This window comes from Triplophysa dalaica, chromosome 18 (assembly GCF_015846415.1).
Source record: "Triplophysa dalaica isolate WHDGS20190420 chromosome 18, ASM1584641v1, whole genome shotgun sequence".
NCBI lineage: Eukaryota > Metazoa > Chordata > Actinopteri > Cypriniformes > Nemacheilidae > Triplophysa > Triplophysa dalaica.
In genome coordinates this window covers 19,101,002-19,120,252 of record NC_079559.1, presented here as the reverse complement: position 1 = coordinate 19,120,252, position 19,251 = coordinate 19,101,002, and the positions used below count along the sequence as shown (strand labels likewise).

Below are 19,251 nucleotides of genomic sequence, written 5' to 3'. Positions count from 1 at the left end.
TTAATGTTATTTACAACATGATAATCGCTGAAAGGTCGCGTTCCGAAATCTTGAAAGTAACTACAAGAAGGGTACATCATGTGAACATTTCTCTCAGATAAGAGAAACACGGTTGTTTTTATTACTGCATTCATTATGTATGATTTAAACGGCTATATTTATGAAAAACCGCTGTTCATCTCCCTCCAGCACTACAAAGGATCTGCCCTTCTAAGTGTGTGTTACACATGAATGCGATGAAAGTGTTCAGTCTCTCGGTTTATAAGATGTCACAAGGGGCAGGCATTACTTTTGTGCTGAATGTATTAGCGTTTTTGACTTTTATTATTTTTACTTTCATTATTTCAACCAAAGATCTTCTTGGAAAACCCAGTTACATCTTTGATACACTTGGGGCCGAAATTAGCAGCAATTGTATTTTGGGGCGAACTAAAATACAATTTAAAAGACATTATCCCTTTGAATTAAATATAATGAGAAGGCACACATACTTGATGCAATATTTGTGTGCATGTTTTAATATATGGCCTAATAGTATAAAAAGCGGAACAAAACGCAATAAATAACAGAATTACAAAATAACAGAAGAAATTTGGATGTGGCAAAAAACTGTCCCGCATCCTATTTATACTCTTGAAATCTGGCCCTGAAAAATAAGTTATTAAAGACCCCTGTCCTACTTTATAGTCATGTTTAGGGATGTGTGCCAAAACGTGGTAGTAAAGTGATAGTTCACCCGAAAAATAAAGTCTGTCATCATTTACTCACTCTCTTGTCATTTCTAACCTGTATGACTTTCTTTCTTCAACAGAAGACAAAAGAAGATATTTTGAAGAATGTTTTTAACTGGCCCCCATTCACTTGCATTGGTTTTGTGTCCTTACAATAGAAGTGTACTGGGGCCAGTGCTGTTCGGTTTCCAAGATTCTTCAAAATTTACCTTTTGTCGTCTGCGGAAGAAAGAAAGCTTTGAGAGTGTCTAAATGATGAAAGAATTTTTGGGTGAACTATAAGCCGGTCCTGGGCTACATTATGAGAGAACATTTATAAATATAATATAATTAATATAATTTTAATTTAATTTGAACACATTAATTGTCATAAAAATAGTTATAATAGTAAATACTAGTAATTGCAGCGCTAGGTTTAATGTTTGACAGAAAACCAAAGCACATTTGTTTAATTGTTGTTTCTGATATATTCAGAGTAATGGAGATCCCCCCGTTGAACTAAAGGAGGGTCACTCGTCCCAAATCCATACGGCCATCATGGATTTTTCCATTGTGGAGTTGAAGCTCATTGGATATCTGCAGCAGGATTGGGAAGGCCAGTATAATCTCAGCAGTGACCAGGATGAGATAAGCTTCATCAAATTCCAATCGCTGCGATTTGACGAAGAAACGGAAACGAAGGCGGAGCTAGACATTGCCATCCATGTTAAAAAGGAGGAGGGTCAGCTGGTCGTGGCCGTGCACTCGCCCTATTGGATGGTGAATAAGACCGGCAGACTGCTGCAGTATAAAGCAGACGATATTCATCGCAAACACCCGAAGGACTATGACATGCCTCTCCTCTTCTCCTTCAAACCACGCAACTTCCTGCAGAACAACAAGGTTTGAATGCTCCAAGAAAGTACATTTGTTTTTTAAAACACAATTCTGTTTATTCATCTCTTAGCTTTCTTTTTTCAGATTCGTTTAATGATTTCGGAAAGCGAGTTATCAGATGATTTCTCCATTGACACAGTTGGTAGTTACGGTGATGTTAAATGCAAAGGAAGGCAGAAGGATTACATGGTGAGCAGCAAAACTTCTATTTCAAGTTTCATTCATATATAGACCGTTTCAGCGGACCCCAGTTAACTTTTGGTTTGTATTTGGCTAGTGTCTAATAATATAACTATTTATATTTGATTTATGTTAATAATAATTTGCAATTCATTATTTTACTGTATAATATTTGTATTAAATAAACGATTTGTTGATTTTTGTTGGATGTTCATTTTATTAAATAAACAAATTTGTTGAATGAACCTTGCAAGTTCAGTTGGGGGTCACAAAACTCCACATGCGTAGTAACGTTTGATTATATTGTTAAGATGAAATCTATACATTTCAGATGTTTGTGTTGACTTTAAATAATTATATGACATGTCTCATCATCGTCTGTTTTTTTGGTAGGTTGGGGTGAAGATAGACGCGTCCAGCTTCAGTTTAACACGGCTGGTGACGTTCCTGCCTTTCTATATGCTGGTGAACCGAACCAAGCATGTGATTCGAGTTTGCGAGGAGGGTCTGGATCAATGGACAGAGGCCCGACCCGAACAGGTCAAAAACATGATTCCACACACTAGTTATAGCAAAACATTAAAGAAAAAGTTCATTCAAACCTTGAATGAATGGCTTGTGTTAGAAATGTCATCAGTTACTCACCTTCGAGTTGTTCCACATCTGTATACATTTCTTTGTTCTGATGAACACAGAGAATGATATTTGGAAGAATGGTTATTGCCATAGTAGGAAAAAATAGTTTTTTTGTTTTGTTGAACATTAAAGAAGACATTTTGAAGAATGTAGGACAGCAAACAGTTCAATTGTAATTCTTCCTACTATGGTAGTCAATGGGGCACGAAATCTGTCTGGTTTTAAGCATTCCTCCAAATATCTCTCTCCGTGTCCATCAGAACATATACATTTATAAAGATTTGGAACAACTCGAAGGTGAGTAAACAAGGACAGAATTTTAATTTTTGGGTGAAATATCCCTTTAATTTGAATTATTAAAGTTAGGGCTTTCAAACGATTAATCCCGATTAATCGCATACAGAATAAAAGTTTGTTTTTACAATAAATATGTCTGTGTAGTGTGCATAATTATTTTGTATTTATGAACACATACATATAAAATATAAAGATGAATAAAAATTTATAACGTCAGTTATTGGTAAATATAAATAAATACATCTAAATATTTGCTCTCTATATATATATATATATAGATATATACATGTCTGTGTAAGTGTTTATAAATATAAAATAAATATGCGTAATACACAGACATAAATTATGTAAACACAAACTTTTATTCTGGATGTGATTAATCGCGATTAATCGTTTGACAGCCCAAATTAAAATATATCGGCCTGTAAGTTCATATTATCTAAAACTCAAAATAATGGGTCTTTACTATAGTGTTTTACCTGAAAACTACTGTATTTATATACTGTGTTTCTGTCATTTCTAGGCCGCCGTTCCATTCTGGCCAGAAAGAGACTCAAAGAGGCTTCAAGTCAAAGTCGAAGGATCTAAGTCATCACCACGACCCTTTGACTTCCACCAACCAGAGAACTGCCTCCTGCTGCACCTGGACAAAACTGTACGTTATCATTACCTAAAGTATACATTATTATAACCTACACAGAGAAACAAAATCACATTTTTCCTTGATTTTAGCTGGGCGGTATTATCGTTGACGTGAATTTGACAGAACATTCGGCTGTGATACGCTTCTCTGATTACCATGACGGCGCGGCTCCGTTTCTCCTCATCAACCACACAAAAGAGGACACACTGCAGTACCACCAAAGGTAAGAGACCACATGTACCCATTCCTATATTTACTATGTCTAGTCATCATGGATGTACATCTTACCAGCAGTAGGCAACAAATTCTGCAGCAAGTTGGAAAAATGTGAATTCCTTACTGAAAAATCAATCCCAGAATGCACCCTGATTATATTCATATTCAATTTAAATCATTATATAGTGCATACTGTGTTATAATGCACAAGCATTTAAGTTCAGTTTGGTTCATGCTATATGTGAACCTTTTAAAACCAGTTATGGGGTGATTTGTTTTGATTGAGATGTAAACATCTCCTGAAAGCTGAATACATAAGCTTTCCATTGATGTATTGTTTAGGATAGGACAATATTTGACCGAGATACAACTATTTGACACTCTAGAATCGGAGGGTGAAAAAAGTCTTAATTGAAATAATCGCCTTTAAAGTTGTCCATCAGAGGTGCTGTAACAGGCCATGGCTAAGAAGAAACAGGTTTGTTATTGTGCTCTCTATTGAATTACCGCTGTAATGACGTCGTTGTGAGTAGATGAACCCGAAAGAGAAAAATTCTAAGCTTTGCATAGACCAAACTTGAGAGGGTTATTCCTCAAAAGAGGGCCGCAGCGAAATTTGTAGGAGTGTTTCTGGTCATTTTTGTTTGTGATTTTGAGGCATCCTCTTACACAAAAGTTTTGATATACAGTATTTACTGTGGGAAATTTACAAAATATCTTCACAGAACATAATATTTACTTAATATTTGAATGATTTTCTGCATAAAAGAAAAAACATAATTTTGACCCATAGGATGTATTGTTGGCTATTGCTACAAAGGAAGAGTTTGGTTCCAAAATAAGATAACTATGTTCTAAAAATCATGTTTTTTATTATGTTATCATGTTTTTATTGTGTTAGTTAGCAGTATTTCTTGAGTTATTATGACTTAAATCAAAACAAACCAACTGCAGTTTGATTGATATTAACTGGAATGAACTATTTTAAAAAACAAACCCTTTAAATATACTCGTGCTACTTATGACGGACTGGTTTTGTGGTCCAGGGTCACATTAACAAGTGTCCCTTAACAAGTGGGAGGCACATATGCAAACTGTTGTAGTTCCTACACCATTCACCTGATTTGGATGTAAATACCCTCAAATCAAAGCTGACAGTCTGCAGTTAAAGCACATCTTGTTCGTTTCATTTGAAATCCATTGTGGTGGTGTATAGAGCCAAAAGTGTTATAATTGTGTCGATGTCCCAATATTTATGGACCTGACTGTATGTTTAGTTTTTTGTTATCCTTGATGCTTTGTTTTTGGTGTGTTCACATTTTTTCAGTCACTTGAGGCTAACTGAGAATGCATTAATGCCATGAACTTAAATCACAAAGCCATTCACCGTCTGACAACATGTCCATGTTTTCAGCTTTCATTTGTAGCATGTTTGGTGTCGTGTGTGTTTTGGTCACTGTGTCCTTTCTTGTCCTTTTATGTCTTTTAGTTGCAGGAAGCAGAAAGATTCTGCTTGGTCTCCAGATGAGTTACTGGATATCTCTTTATCAGGGGGGGATGAGACTCAATCCCTCTGGTACACAAACACTCTCACAGACAAGTGTTATCGAACGAGAAGCATGGAAATCTTTAAACTATTTCCTCTCCCCTCGATCTGTCTGGTGTAGGCAGCCGACTCTTTCATATTCTCTTCGAGCTGCTTGATTCATCCAAATTCGTTCAGAAAAACAAACGCAATTTCCTTAAACTGTGATTTCTCCCACAGAGTATAACGTTGGAGTCTGACGTTATTGTTTCTCATCTTTGTGTGTTTTGTACCTTGTGGGCTGTGAACGGAAATCAACTTGCTTGTAGTCGCTGTTCTTACATCTATCTTCATTTCTAGCTAATGAATGCTGCACTTCTCTTGTGTCTCAGTGGATCTTCATCTTCTGTTGAAGAGCATGATTTATGAAACACGAATGATTCCCTTTATGATCATGGTTATATGCGATTTATTCTGGGGTGTAAACATGTCAGAACTGGTTTCTGTATCCTACAGTGTTCACTTTTGAGTATATGTCTCTTCTGGCTGCATTGCTGTAAACTTTATTACATAAAATCATCTGGAAATAGCATGTCAATTATTTTCTATAATTAAAATCAGTAAAAGTAATTTGGAAGTTTACGTACACACAGTCCGCTTGTTAGTATAGACCGTTTCATCGGACGTGTGCGCATGACCCCCAGTTAACCTCCGGTTTGTGTTTGGCTAGCGTCTTTTTCTATTATTTATTTAATTTATGTTAACATTAATTTGTATTATTATTTTACTGTATAAAAGTTGTATTAAGTAAACAATTTGTTGAATGGGTCCTGTGACATCTGACATCTAGTAGTTGAGCTTGGTATCGCAGTCTAAATTCAAAAATTGGAGAGAAGTTCAGCCACGTAATGGTTCGTTTCTTTCGGTTGTTATCAGAAATAATCTACAGTTCAGTTGGGGGTCACAAAAGTGCGTATGCGCAGTAACATTTGTTTATGTTGTTAAGATGAAACCGTCTATAATATCAAAACTTTTGAAATTGTCCAATCAGATAAGTGGAGCAAACTTGCTGTTGTATAATAAAGTTTGTTTATGAGAGGCTGTTTAATCACATAAACTTGTATGTACTATGCTCTCAATTCTGGTAGCTCTCAGACAGAAATCGATGAGCTGGGTCCAGGTCAGGCTGTGTACTACACTTGGGCTGAACCCACAGGATCACGAATCTTGAGCTGGAAATGGGGCAAGTACAAAGGAGAACTCAAGATTGAAGAGGTGAGATGCTGTACTACTCTATAGACATTGCTTTATGCTGCGCTCACATTACGTATTTCAAATACATAATAAGACCGGGAACGCAAGCCCATTGGATGAACATTGGATGAATTCAAAGGCTAACCGCATGTAAAAAATGCATTTTTTATCAAATATTATTGTTCTTATTTATTGTGAATATGTTTTTATATAAATAAATTAATAATTTAAATACATGTATTACATGGTTTTCTGGGATTTAAAATAAAGATATTATTTAATTATTAATATTATTATTATAATGATTTAAAGGTATAATTCTCCCAAAAAAATAAGATTCTGTAATTCTTCATTAACCCTCATGTTATTCAAAACCTGTATATATTTATTTATTATTTATTATTATTTATTTATTTATTTATTATTTATTAATTAGATATTATTTATTAGAATGTTGGTTGTTCTATAAACACCATGCACTGTGCTGTGTTTTACCTTTTCTGTTTTTCCTGTTTGCCCCTGTAAAGCTGCGTTGGAACAATTCACATTGTGGAAAGCGCTATATAAATAAACTTGAATTGAATTGAATATGACTCTTTCTTCTGTCAAACACAAAAGAAGATATTTTGAGAAATGTCTTCATTAAGACATTCATTAAAACATCTTCTTGTGTGTTCTGCAGATTAAAGAAATTCATACAGGTTTTGGAATGACATGTGGGTGTGTAAATAATGAAAGAATTTTTATTTTTGGCTGAGCTATCTCTAACAGGCTTAGTTAGACCTACCTTTTAGTGAACGTGTTCATCATGAATCCTGCTCACAACATTTCCATAACCTTTATTCTCTTTTCTGTTTAAATGTCTTGACCACTCTACAAAAAAAAGTGGATTTAAGAAGAGAAACCAAACACTCATCTGGGTCTTTGTTCTCTTAACAGGACCAGTTGTTGGACGTGAACAAGGAGGGAAAACTGTTTGTCGTCTCATTTTATGAAGGCCTCCAACGCGTGGCGCTTTTTACCACAGATCGCTGTGTTTACAAGCTAATTTGCGACAGTGAGAAGATGGAGGTGCCTCAGCAGGAAATCAGTATCTTGTTACAGAACATCGGCGTGTCACTGGTCAACAACACCTACAGCCAGGAAGTGGCCTTTATTGGCATCACTAGGTATAATTGGACAGGAAAATGTTTTCGCACATACTACAAAGCACTTTTGTGTGGTTTCGGTAATGTTTACTTTATATATTATATGTGTTGACTGTGAAACTTTGTGTTGGTCAGTTCTGATGTGGTATGGGAGACTAAACTCAAGAAGCGCAGCCGATGGAAGATTTTGAGCGGAAAAGAGGCCGCAAGGTTGGAGCACCGCTACCAAGAGTATATGGAGACTGGCCCGGTGGATAGTGCTGTCATCGACCTAGAGAACGATTACCAGGTCAGTGCTCATAGGGACCGATTCAGTTCTCTTAAAGGCACAGTGTGTCAACTTTACCAAATGACACACCTCAGGAGAATGAGGTTAAATGCAATCTGTGATTAGGTTTCGGTTAATTTCTTACTGGATGTTTGTATGTCAGGTGTTATTTGCTGCTAATGGGGTGGCCATGAGAGTACTGCAGCCCTATGATGCTCCTCTCAGGAGGAACTTTCTGCCTGCCCTGAAGGTGGAGTACAGCGTCTCCACCCGCCAGAAAACCTATAGAGTCCAGATCAACAGAATTCAGGTTTGATTTACTCTTCATGAAGCATAACAACTGTAGATACGGCAACTATAACAGCTACAGTGGGTACGGAAAGTATTCAGACCCCCTTACATTTTTCACTCTCTGTTATATTGCAACCATTTGCTAAAATCATTCAAGTTCATTTTTTCCCTCATTAATGAACACACAGCACCCCATATTGACAGAAAAACACAGAATTGTAGACATTTTTGCAGATTTATTAAAAAAGAAAAACAGAAATATCATATTAATGATGGAAAAAAATGAACTTGAAGAAAGGGCTGACATATAACAAAGAGTGAAAAATTTCAGGGGGTCTGAATACTTTCCGTACCCACTGTATAGAAACCGTAATAGAGAGCAACCCAGTAGCTAGTGCTGATTTAAATTGTTTTGTTAAAGGGACGGTTCACCCAAAATTGGTTCAGTTATCATTTATTCATGTGACTCCCTCTTCTGCGAAACACAAAAAAGGATATTTTGAGGAATTTCTCTTTCATGTCCATGAAATGTAGAATGTTGGTAACCAAAAACACTGGACCCCATTAACTTCCAAAGTATCTTTTTTGTGTTATGCAAAAGGCCATACAGATTTGAAATAATCGTGAGTAAAAGATGAAAAAATGAATAGTGAACTCTCACTTCAACTGGTTTCAGTGAGCAACTGAGAAAAACAATCAATGCGTTACAATAAATCCATCAAATGCTTTTGTTCACTGCACAGATCCAGAATCAATTGCCTGGAGCCATCTTCCCATATGTGTACTACCCCATCAAACCACCAAAGTCGGTTAGGATGGACTCAGGTCAGTCGCTGGGGTTGACTTCTACATAGTCTCGAAGAATATTTTCACATATTCATATATTTGTATAATTTTTTTGTTATGGCATATCTGTAACATTCTTTTTTCTTTTCTTGTAATTGAAAGAACCAAAACCGCTGACTGATGTCAGCATCATCACCCGAGCAGCCGGGCACTCGGACATCCTACGCATCAAGTGAGCCTTCTACAGTCTCTTCTCCACTTCCTTCCTCTCACCGTCTCTTGAGCTGTGCCCCCACGACACCAGTTCTTTCATTAACTTATATATGAAATGCTTTTTTGTTTGCCGATGGTCATGGATGTTTGCACATCTTAGCCTGTGTTCACATTGCTAGCGTGTTACATTATCTTTTGTTTTGTTTTGTTGTATTTGCATTTTTGTTCATGTTTTGGACTAGTCATGTGGTAAGGGCAGAGCTTTACTCTGATTTATCCAAACAGCTTTAAAGCTCCTACATTGCCGTTGTGTCTTGTGTTGCATTATGGCACATTTATCGTGCTTATAGGTATTTCAAGGTGCTGATTCAGGAAATGGACCTACGGATGGATCTTGGGTTCCTGTATGCCATCCTAGAGCTCTTCACTCCCGAGCACTCCAGTGCTTTCACGTCTGAACAAGAGGTAACACTCAGACAACACACAAAATCTGATTCAAACCCTTTTGTGCTGCCCTACTGTCTCTCTGAAGATAGATGATGAATGGATGAAAAGACAATGTAAACTTTATTTTAAGAGATGGTCTATCGTCATTAGTTTGTCATTTACTTTAGTATTTTCTGTCTAATTCAATGACATGGAGATCTATTTTTGTCCCTTTGGGGTCACCGTATGGGATTTTTGTTGAATGTCTGTCTTTTGTGTTGTTATAGGTTGAGTTGTTTGACAAGGACATTGAGTATCTGAAGACGGAGTTGAATCATGTTTCAGCGACAGACACCTCTCCCATGAGCCTGTACGAGTACTTCCACATATCTCCCATAAAGGTCAGTCAGATTCACTGGTTTCTGGTGGGTAGCTGCACGCACGGTGCAGTTTCATTGAATATTTCACATCACGTGGACGATTGCGACCTCATGTGTGTATTTTGTGTGGCAGCTTCATTTGAGTTTCTCTTTGAGCACCGGAGGTGAAGACAGCAATAAGAAAGAGAGAGAGACCGAAATCATTCCTGTTCAGTCGCTCAATCTGCTTCTGAAGAGTATCGGAGCTACGCTCACTGACGCTCAGGACGTCCTCTTCAAGTACTTACACTCACTCATACTCCTACAACAGGAACACTGTACACAACTTATGTTAATTAGATGTTCATTACACACTTATCCTAAAGAAAAAATGACTCTGGAGATGATTTCAGATCATGATTTATCTGGAATGTGTAAACTCGACTGTGTGTATTCTCCGGAGGACTGAATGTGTTTCTGTAGAATTTCTGTAATCTCCATCTGTGGCAGTGTTACCCTCAAGTTCCTTATTCGAGCCTGAGCCAAACCCTCAGATCACACACACTGGATTTCACATGTGGTTAGATGGTGATCTAGCGCAATTTCCTTATCCATTTTTGCTCTTATGCTGCCCTCAAATGGAAAGAGAAGTTGAACTACACGTGGCTAAACATGGAGTTTGTACAGTAGATTGCAATAGATTCCCTTTTCTGTGCTGATGGTGAAGATTTGTAGATTGGTAAAAGAGTTCAGCAATGAAAATGCCATACAAAGTGTCATATCTGAACTGAAATGGGTTGTGTTTCTGCAGACTGGCCTTCTTTGAGCTGACATACCAGTTCCGTACCACCCAACAGCTGCAGTGGGAGGTGATCCGTCATTACTCCAAACAGGTGAACTTTTGATTCTTACATTATTTGGTAACACTTTATAATAACTGCACGCTATGAATCATTAGTTAAGCATCAGTACATAGTTAATTAATCATTTATGAAGCATTGGCCCCACATTAATAGACATTAGTAAGCAGTTTATAAATACAGCTATAAATGCTTTGTTCTTGATTTATAAGCATGTATATAATATACTTAATAATCAAATTTTCATACTTTATTAAGGATGAATTCATCATTTCTAAATTAAGGATTACATTACTTACAAACCAGTTAGTTAGGAGCTGTCAGTGGTTCATGAGATCATTTAGAAAGTGTAAGTAAATGATTAATAAACTCTTTGAATGCACATTTATACATCTTATTATTGTGACATATAGTAACATTTACTTAATTTGTTAATAAATGCTTTATTAACACACATTCCTGCTGTAATTCATGATTAATTAAGGTAGTTATTAAACATTTAATAGTTGTTAGATAACTATTTTTTGTGAGCTCATCTAAAGTGAGGACTATGTATGTCTTGTAATTATTAATTAACTATGTACTGATGCTTAACTAATGATTCATAGCGTGCAGTTATTATAAAGTGTTACCCATTATTTTTACTTTTAGACTTTTTTTTAAGAATCACACTGATACAGTATGAACATGCTTCTTTAACACTACAAGTTTTTGTATTTCGCCCGACATTTTTATACTTCTTGTACAATTCTGTGGTGCTCTTAACTGAGGTAGTATTTGTTTTCACATAGCATCTATGTTTTCGTGTATATTTAGCTCAACAGTATTAGTCATAAAAGACAAAAACGAACAAATCTACACTTGAGGTTTTGGATAGCTCATTTTTAGTAACTGTTATGTTAACAGTTGTTGGACCTCAGTGTTGTGCCAGTACCTTGTAATTTTTGCATACGAGTAATAATACTTAAATGTATACATGTGTGAAAATGTTTTTTTTTTTTTTTAGTAATGTCAATGGTAGAAGAAATTCATGTGATTTTCATATACAGAATGTTAAAGGGGTCATATGATATGTCTAAAACGAATATTATCGTATTAGATGTAATGCAATGTGTATACACGATTTAAGGTTCAAAAACGCTGTATTTTCCATTTGTTCCGACACTGTAATTTTTGCAATCTCACGGGCAATTTATAATGAGGCGAATTGCGAATTAATTGTGTTAAACCAAAGAAAGTAAATCATATACATGCGGGCTGAGTAACATATGAGAGAGTTTTCATCTTTGGCTAAACTACACCTTTAATATCTTTGTGCTTGTTTGTTTCAGGCTATCAAGCAGATGTACGTTCTTGTTTTGGGTTTAGACGTCCTCGGCAATCCATTCGGACTCATCCGTGGCCTGTCTGAAGGAGTCGAGGCCTTCTTCTATGAGCCCTACCAGGTAAATCTTGAGACATGATGGATGATTACAAGATATGAGCAATTTTATTCTTGTCTAAACATGAAAAAAGACTCAGACTTTAGTGTGTGTTCCTCAGGGGGCTATCCAGGGCCCAGAGGAGTTTATGGAAGGGATGGCGCTTGGTGTGAAAGCTCTGGTTGGAGGGGCTGTGGGTAAGAAATACTCAAATATTTGCTTTCCCCATTATACACAGAAAAACTTGCTCAAATTTTGACTCTTGCATCTGTCTTTTGCAGGCGGCATTGCGGGAGCAGCGTCTAGGATCACGGGTGCGATGGCTAAAGGTGTTGCTGCCATGACAATGGATGAGGAATATCAGCAGAAGAGAAGAGAAACTATGAACAAGCAGCCCAGCGGTCTTCGAGAAGGGCTGGCGCGGGGAGGGAAAGGACTCGTATCTGTGAGTAAAAGCTTCTTTGAAAGAGAGACTTTTGTCGTGACTTTTTGCTTATGATGTTCGTTCAATTTAAATACCTTCTCACGCAGGGGTTTGTGAGCGGCCTCACCGGAATTGTGACTAAACCCATTAAAGGTACAGTAAAGCTGCCGTTTCAGTTCTTTTTTTTGTGGAGAAGTGTTCCTTTCGTCTTATTGCCAGACTGTGTGTTTCTATAGGAGCTCAGAAGGAAGGGGCTGCCGGTTTCTTTAAAGGTGTGGGAAAAGGTTTAGTCGGAGCTCTCACCAGACCAACAGGTGGCATCATTGACATGGCCAGCAGCACATTTCAGGGCATCAAGAGGTGTGTGAAAACCTTTGCGCACCTGCGTGCCTTTTCCAATTATTTGTTTAAGAGGCTTAGCTATTCCGTAGTTTGGTGCCCATTTTCTCTCATTTGAATTCAGAGCTGCCGAGACATCTCAGGAAGTGGAGAGTTTACGCCCACAGCGTTTCATTCACGAGGATGGAGTCATTCGGCCATATAAGGAGAGAGAGGGATTAGGCAGTCAAATGCTTCAGGTATTTTAATGGACATCCTGCAGACTCGCCCTTTAGGTTGTTCAAGACCAAAGCATTAAAATGTGTTTAACAGGCAAGAATAACAACAATGGATTATACATTTGGCAACATATTTATAGAGCTTTTTATGTACGATCAGATCTATTTGACATATGCGCATAATAATGAGTTTCTTGACACTAATAATTGTGCTGATGTTATGATCTTGAAAGCACCCATTGTGTGATTCAACCCTTAACCTTTTTTTTTTCTTAGAAAAGTACATTTTCACGCAGGTCCATGCTGGTTTGCTCTGCTGGGAAAAACAATAGAACCCTTTCCAAAACATAATAGAAAATGAAAATGAATAGAAAATCATGGTTGTAATGGGAATGGAAACTATGATGGTGTCTACTGGTACTGTATGTGAGGGATTCTATTGGCGAAATGTTACCTTGCAGATGGGAACCAGTAGGACACCATTAAATCCTATCGGAATAAGGCCCAAAACACACTAGAAAAAGGGATTTTGTAATGGTTTTAATAGGAAACCGCTAACGGTTCATAATAGTATTTTAAAGAAATGAAATTTCTGTCATGAATTACTCATTAAGTGGTTCCAAACCTGTATTCATTTTTTTGTTTGGTTGAACACAAAGAAAGATATTTGGAAGAATGTTAGCAAATAAGATTTCTGGGGTAGTCCAAAATGGTAGTCAAAGGTACCCTAGAACTGTTTGTTTTCCTATATTTGTCAAAATATCTTCTTTTCTATTTAACAGAACCAAAAAAATACAATCATTTTAAAAACTATTGTAGTCAATGGTGCCCCAAAAGTTTCAGTTGCTAACATTTTTCCAAATATCTTTCTTTGTGTACGACCGAATAAAGAACTTTAAACGGGTTTGGAACAAATTAAAGATGAGTCAATAATGACAGAATTTCGATTTTTGGGGTGAACTATCCCTTTAATGGAAACTATTAGAATTTCTGTGATGCTTTCTATTGTTTTTTTCTGCATCTGTGTTGTTGAGCAGCTTAATTGTGCTGTTCTTCTACAAACCTTACAAACACATGATCGTTCTGGTAATGCTGGTTGACCAAGAACCAAGTATACTGTATTCAAAAAGCATGTTTCAACATCACATACTGGAAACAAGCATCTAAACAGCAACATGCAGAGCATCAGCCAAAAATCCCAGTGAGTTGTAGTCTAGTTTTAAACAGAAACGCACTCTTCGGGATGTTTTAATAGATACTAAAGTAAATGATGAACGGCAATTGTTTTACAGTTTTACAAAAACTATCTAAGTCAGAAGCTCATAGCTGTGCTTTATTGTTATCAACCAATCAGCCTTAAGGACCAGAACTTTCATGATATCTACAACCTGGCTTTAACATACTGATGTAGTTTGTGGGTAGTTAAAGATGAACTTTGTGGAGGTACTTGAAGACATCAGTTAGCTAGTCTTAGTATTACTATCGTTAGCCTAAATAGAATTAGACTTTACAGTCAGCACAAATACAGCATGTGCTAGCAAAGGGATACAGTAGTTCACCCATGAAAATTAATAATTGACCCATTTTTGTTGCTCCAAACTTTCTTGTGATGTTTAGTGTAATCCTCATCCTGCTCTTGTTTATACAATGTACAAGACATTAATGGTAGCCAGGGGCCGTCGAGCTGTCATTTGAGGGCCACTCATCATTTAAATTCATTATATGGAAAAGAGCAGCATAAAAAATTCCGAAATTGCTACTTTTCCATGAAAGACAAAGAAATTCATGGAAATTTGGAATGACATGGGTACTTGATGTGAGACTTTTTAAACGGATGTGTGTGGTTAAGAAAGGGTTGTTAATTTTGACTGACTTTAGCTTTCCCTTCTCTTGTCATGTTCACAGAACAGAAAGGCTCTCTCTCAGTGGAATAGCATTGACAGTGATGAGGAGAATGATGATGATGATGATGATTCATTTGTGTCTTTTTAACAGCATCTCGGGGGTTTTAACAAATATTTAGTCTGATTCTGTCTTTTGTATCCAAAATCAGAAAACTTGTCATGTTTAAGTAGTTGGTAGTCTTTTAAATGTTATCTCTACATGTAAATATTAAATATTTGATGTAAAGGAATATTTCCTTTTTAGAACCTTTTTATAGAGTTTGCTTCCAAAATGAGATAACTCTGATTCCACACCCATCAATCCCAGAATGCATTGTACAATTCCATTCCATTAAGTCATACACAAGACTACCGAGCAGGGTTGTTTATTGTGGCTTTTAGTCTTCTAGAAAGCATCATGACTAAACCTTCTTTGCATTTTGCATCAGATTAGAGAATGTTTTGCTTGAAATTTGCATTCTTTCATTCAGAACACATTCAAACACACAAATCAAACCAAAAGCCAATTTATGGGTAAATTGTTGGCGTGCCAAGGCTAAACACTGTAAAAAATGATTCAGAAATAATGTCTTTTGATTTTGTCTTCATCAGTTCACCAGTCCACATTTCCACACCATGAGTATGATTTTTCAGACTTGACTAGAATAGAGAAGTGTCACTATTTTAAAGACATAACCGAAGAGAACGTTTGGCTGTATAAATGAAAAGATTTGTGGTGTTAACTGATTTTTCCATTTGGTTTTTAGAGTATTGAAAACGGACGGTTTGCCAAATACAGGTACTTTGCTCATGCTAAAGTGAATGAGTCCGATTTCCTGATGATTACTAAAAGGTAGGTGAATTTTTTACATGAAGTTTGACAACATTGATGATGTTATGATTTTTAGTGGTGTTTGCCAAGATGAGCATCACTTTTATTTAAATTTATAATTTTTTTAAATATAAAACGCATGTTTTATTACTAAAATGATACCTCATATCACATAGCGGTTCTCCCAAAAAATACATAAGTGTCAACATTTATTTTCTGTGGAACACAAAAGAAGATATTTTGAGAAATGAGTGGTTTGTGTCCTTACAATAGAAGTCAATGAGGGTCAATGTTCTTTGGTGATCAACATTGTTCAAAATATCTAAAGTCATACAGGTTTAAAATGACATGAGTGTGAATAAATTCATTTTTAGGTAAATGGTCCCATTCCAAAATATCAAAAGAGTCAACTTTTGACTTGGACCATTGACCCAGCATGCAAGTGCAAAGCAATACACAATAATCAGGCAAAATGTTAGTGAGCACGTAGATCACGTAGTCCCGCCCTGGTGGTGACCTATCCAGTGTGAGCACCACTAACATTCAGAAAAAAAAATGATGTCATCATGATGGTCATATATTCCTTCAAACCAATTATATCCCATTTACACTGTGGATTTGATTGAATATGATAATTGAATTATCTTTTCGTTTTTCTCAATGACTTAAGCTTATATTCGTCTTTGCAGGGGAATATTTTTCGTGACAAAGGGAACGTTTGGTCAGTTGACATGCGAATGGCAGTATCTGTTTGATGAGTTCACTGAAGATCCCATGATTGTGGAGGGCAGAAGACTTCGCATTGAAGCAAAGGTACGTCACCGCTCATTAAACCATTGATCTGGGCATTTTCTTCTATACAAAACGTGTGTTTTGAAAATGTAATAACTATACACCTCTGAAACAACCTATGTGGGTGGGGAAAGTATATTAACCAATTACATCATATCCTCACGTATTATCCAATCAAATCCTAATGCTTAAAATCTGAGCAAACAATATCACAGAATATTCTGATTTATGTAGAATAATACATTGCAATCTGGAAATTGTTTTGCTTTTTCACAGGAAAGAGTGAAATCTGTGTTTCATGCCAAAGAGTTTGGAAAGATCATCAATTTCAAAACTCCAGAATTAGCAAAGGTATAATAAATGAACGTTTATATTTAAAAAGAGCACAATATTTATTCTATTTCTATCTGTTAATGTTTTCAACTGTGCCTTCTATTAAATCATCTGTTTCTGTCATTTGCAGTGGGTTCTTGCCAAGCTTGAAGATGCCAGGGAAAGTCTGCCAAAATAACCTCCATCTGTAGAGTTAAAATGACAAAGACGCTCCTGCGCTCGGCTGTGCCTTTAATGCTGCGTTTGTAGCATGCCACTTTACATTGTACCCACAATGCAACAGTCTTTCACCGAACTCTGGTAAAATGACTGTTAGACTGTGCATCTGTATATGCACGTGTGTGGTTTACATTACATCCTATCTTTCCAGAATCGCTCACTTCGATTTCAGACATTTTTTCCCCAGCTCTCAAGTACCTTATTTGTGTACTGTGAACAGATGAACTCATTTCCATGTTACGTCTTTTACAGCGTTCCTCTAGACACAGATCATTGACTGGATCCATAACATCAATGGCACTTAATAAAATGTCTTTAATTCACAGTAATCAAGTCATACATGAATGTTTAATTTTATAAGCATATTAATGAAGACCAATACACTGTATGTATAGCATTCGTCTTTGCAAAATGGGGAACATGTTTGTGGCATTAGGAAGAAATGTCCAGGAATGTTTAAAATGTAGGAGAGTGGGGATATTTTTTACATAATTTTTTTTGCATGAAATTTGTCTATCAATGTCTATTTATTTGAATTTAAGGCTCTGTCTTATTAATTACTGTAGATTGCCAAGTAAATACTACGGTGAAGAATTGCTTGAGTGCTTTATGCGTCTGTTCAGCCAGTACGGACACAACACACTGCTTAACAAAAGTCAAAACATGTACAGTACCCAAGCTGGGTTGTTTTTCCAGGTTAACCCAACGACTGGGTTTTCTTATTCTTCACCCAACATTGGGTTAAAAAAGTATACATTTGCATTTAAAAAGTGCATATTAGTACCTCAGACAGATGTACATATTGGTACCAAATGTATACATATCTGTACCCAAATTGTACATATTAGGACCTTTTTGAGGGCTACCACCCCAGTGATGGCTTGGCTTGGCTGCTTTGACTTTTTTTTACAGTGCAAAGAATTCATGAACTAAATATGCAACTATCTTTCAAAATAAAAAATATTTATCAATAAAAATCAAATCGACATGAAATCAGAATGCACCCTATTCACTGCATGTTATTGCACTGATAAACTTTGTCTTAGTTATCTGTAATTGGCATTTAGTTCTGAAGATTTCAGTATGTCACTTACTAGTCAAACATCTGTTGTTACTATTAACATCAAATAACTGTTTAAGGTAATACAGCATTACAAAAATCTTCTTATTAGAGAGGTCATTTAATGGCGTTAAAGGTGCAGTATGCGATTTCTTAAAAACACGGTTGATATTTTAAATCAACACCAAAACACACATCGCTATCTACAGTATATTTACCTTTCAAAAAAAAAAATCTTTGGGTTTTGATTTCAATTTTCAGCAGGCTTTGGCAGAAATTGTGTACTGTGCCTTTATAATCAACATATTCATGGTTACTGCAGTAATGGCGAATATACAGCAATGCACTTTAAAAAGAGGCACTTACATTGGCATGCGACAAAATTATTTGGTTACAGGATTTTAATTTGGCTTCCATGTATTAAGTCCTCTCACTTTCTACCAGAGACAGACTCAAAAAATGTATCCTCGTAAAAAAAAAATCCTTGCCACAGGTGACTGCTCTTTCATTAAGATATTGAAAGCTCACTTTTCACAATTCTACTGATCATCCAGTCCTATAGAACATTTTTTATTTTGTTTGTTATAGACCACTTCGCAAGATGTAAACACTGGTCCAGATTAGAAGCACTTCTGGTTTCATTTTTATGTATTTTATTTTGAAATGTGAAATTTATAATTCAATCTTAGTTTGTTATTTGATATTTATTGTTATTTCAATATTTTGATTCAGGATAGTGTGGGGTGAAGATAGTAGGATTGGTAAAGGACCCTCCGAGAGGGAAATCAAATTGGATTTGTCTCCATTTTTAACATTAAAAATGTTCTGTTGTCTGTATTTTGTTCAAACTTTTGTGCAGTGTTTAAAACTGAGGTCAGAGTTGCTTACATTTTCCAAAGTGGTCTATACTGCATTTGAGTCTGAAATATGTTATATAGAATTAGGGTATACATATTGTATAATTGACATCTTTTTAACCATATGTAATAAATGTATTTTGTAATTTGGGGTGTTAACTTGT

The 19,251-nt window shown here is 36.1% G+C and overlaps 1 protein-coding gene across 1 annotated transcript in view; it reads left to right on the top strand.

The window, feature by feature from the left end:
• The window catches only part of vps13a (vacuolar protein sorting 13 homolog A), a 50,389-nt gene extending 31,156 nt beyond the window's left edge, over positions 1 to 19,233 (top strand). The window contains 26 exon segments of the mRNA XM_056773154.1: positions 1,206 to 1,613; positions 1,692 to 1,796; positions 2,181 to 2,327; positions 3,244 to 3,375; positions 3,453 to 3,586; positions 5,069 to 5,155; positions 6,253 to 6,379; positions 7,298 to 7,527; positions 7,642 to 7,795; positions 7,938 to 8,084; positions 8,809 to 8,890; positions 9,014 to 9,083; positions 9,415 to 9,529; positions 9,778 to 9,891; positions 10,004 to 10,149; positions 10,661 to 10,742; positions 12,041 to 12,154; positions 12,252 to 12,327; positions 12,412 to 12,575; positions 12,662 to 12,707; positions 12,791 to 12,914; positions 13,018 to 13,132; positions 15,762 to 15,847; positions 16,516 to 16,639; positions 16,895 to 16,969; positions 17,082 to 19,233. Coding sequence (XP_056629132.1) covers positions 1,206 to 1,613; positions 1,692 to 1,796; positions 2,181 to 2,327; positions 3,244 to 3,375; positions 3,453 to 3,586; positions 5,069 to 5,155; positions 6,253 to 6,379; positions 7,298 to 7,527; positions 7,642 to 7,795; positions 7,938 to 8,084; positions 8,809 to 8,890; positions 9,014 to 9,083; positions 9,415 to 9,529; positions 9,778 to 9,891; positions 10,004 to 10,149; positions 10,661 to 10,742; positions 12,041 to 12,154; positions 12,252 to 12,327; positions 12,412 to 12,575; positions 12,662 to 12,707; positions 12,791 to 12,914; positions 13,018 to 13,132; positions 15,762 to 15,847; positions 16,516 to 16,639; positions 16,895 to 16,969; positions 17,082 to 17,129 — 3,252 coding nt within the window. The 3' untranslated portion in view covers positions 17,130 to 19,233.
• The last annotated feature ends 18 nt before the right edge of the window (positions 19,234 to 19,251 follow it).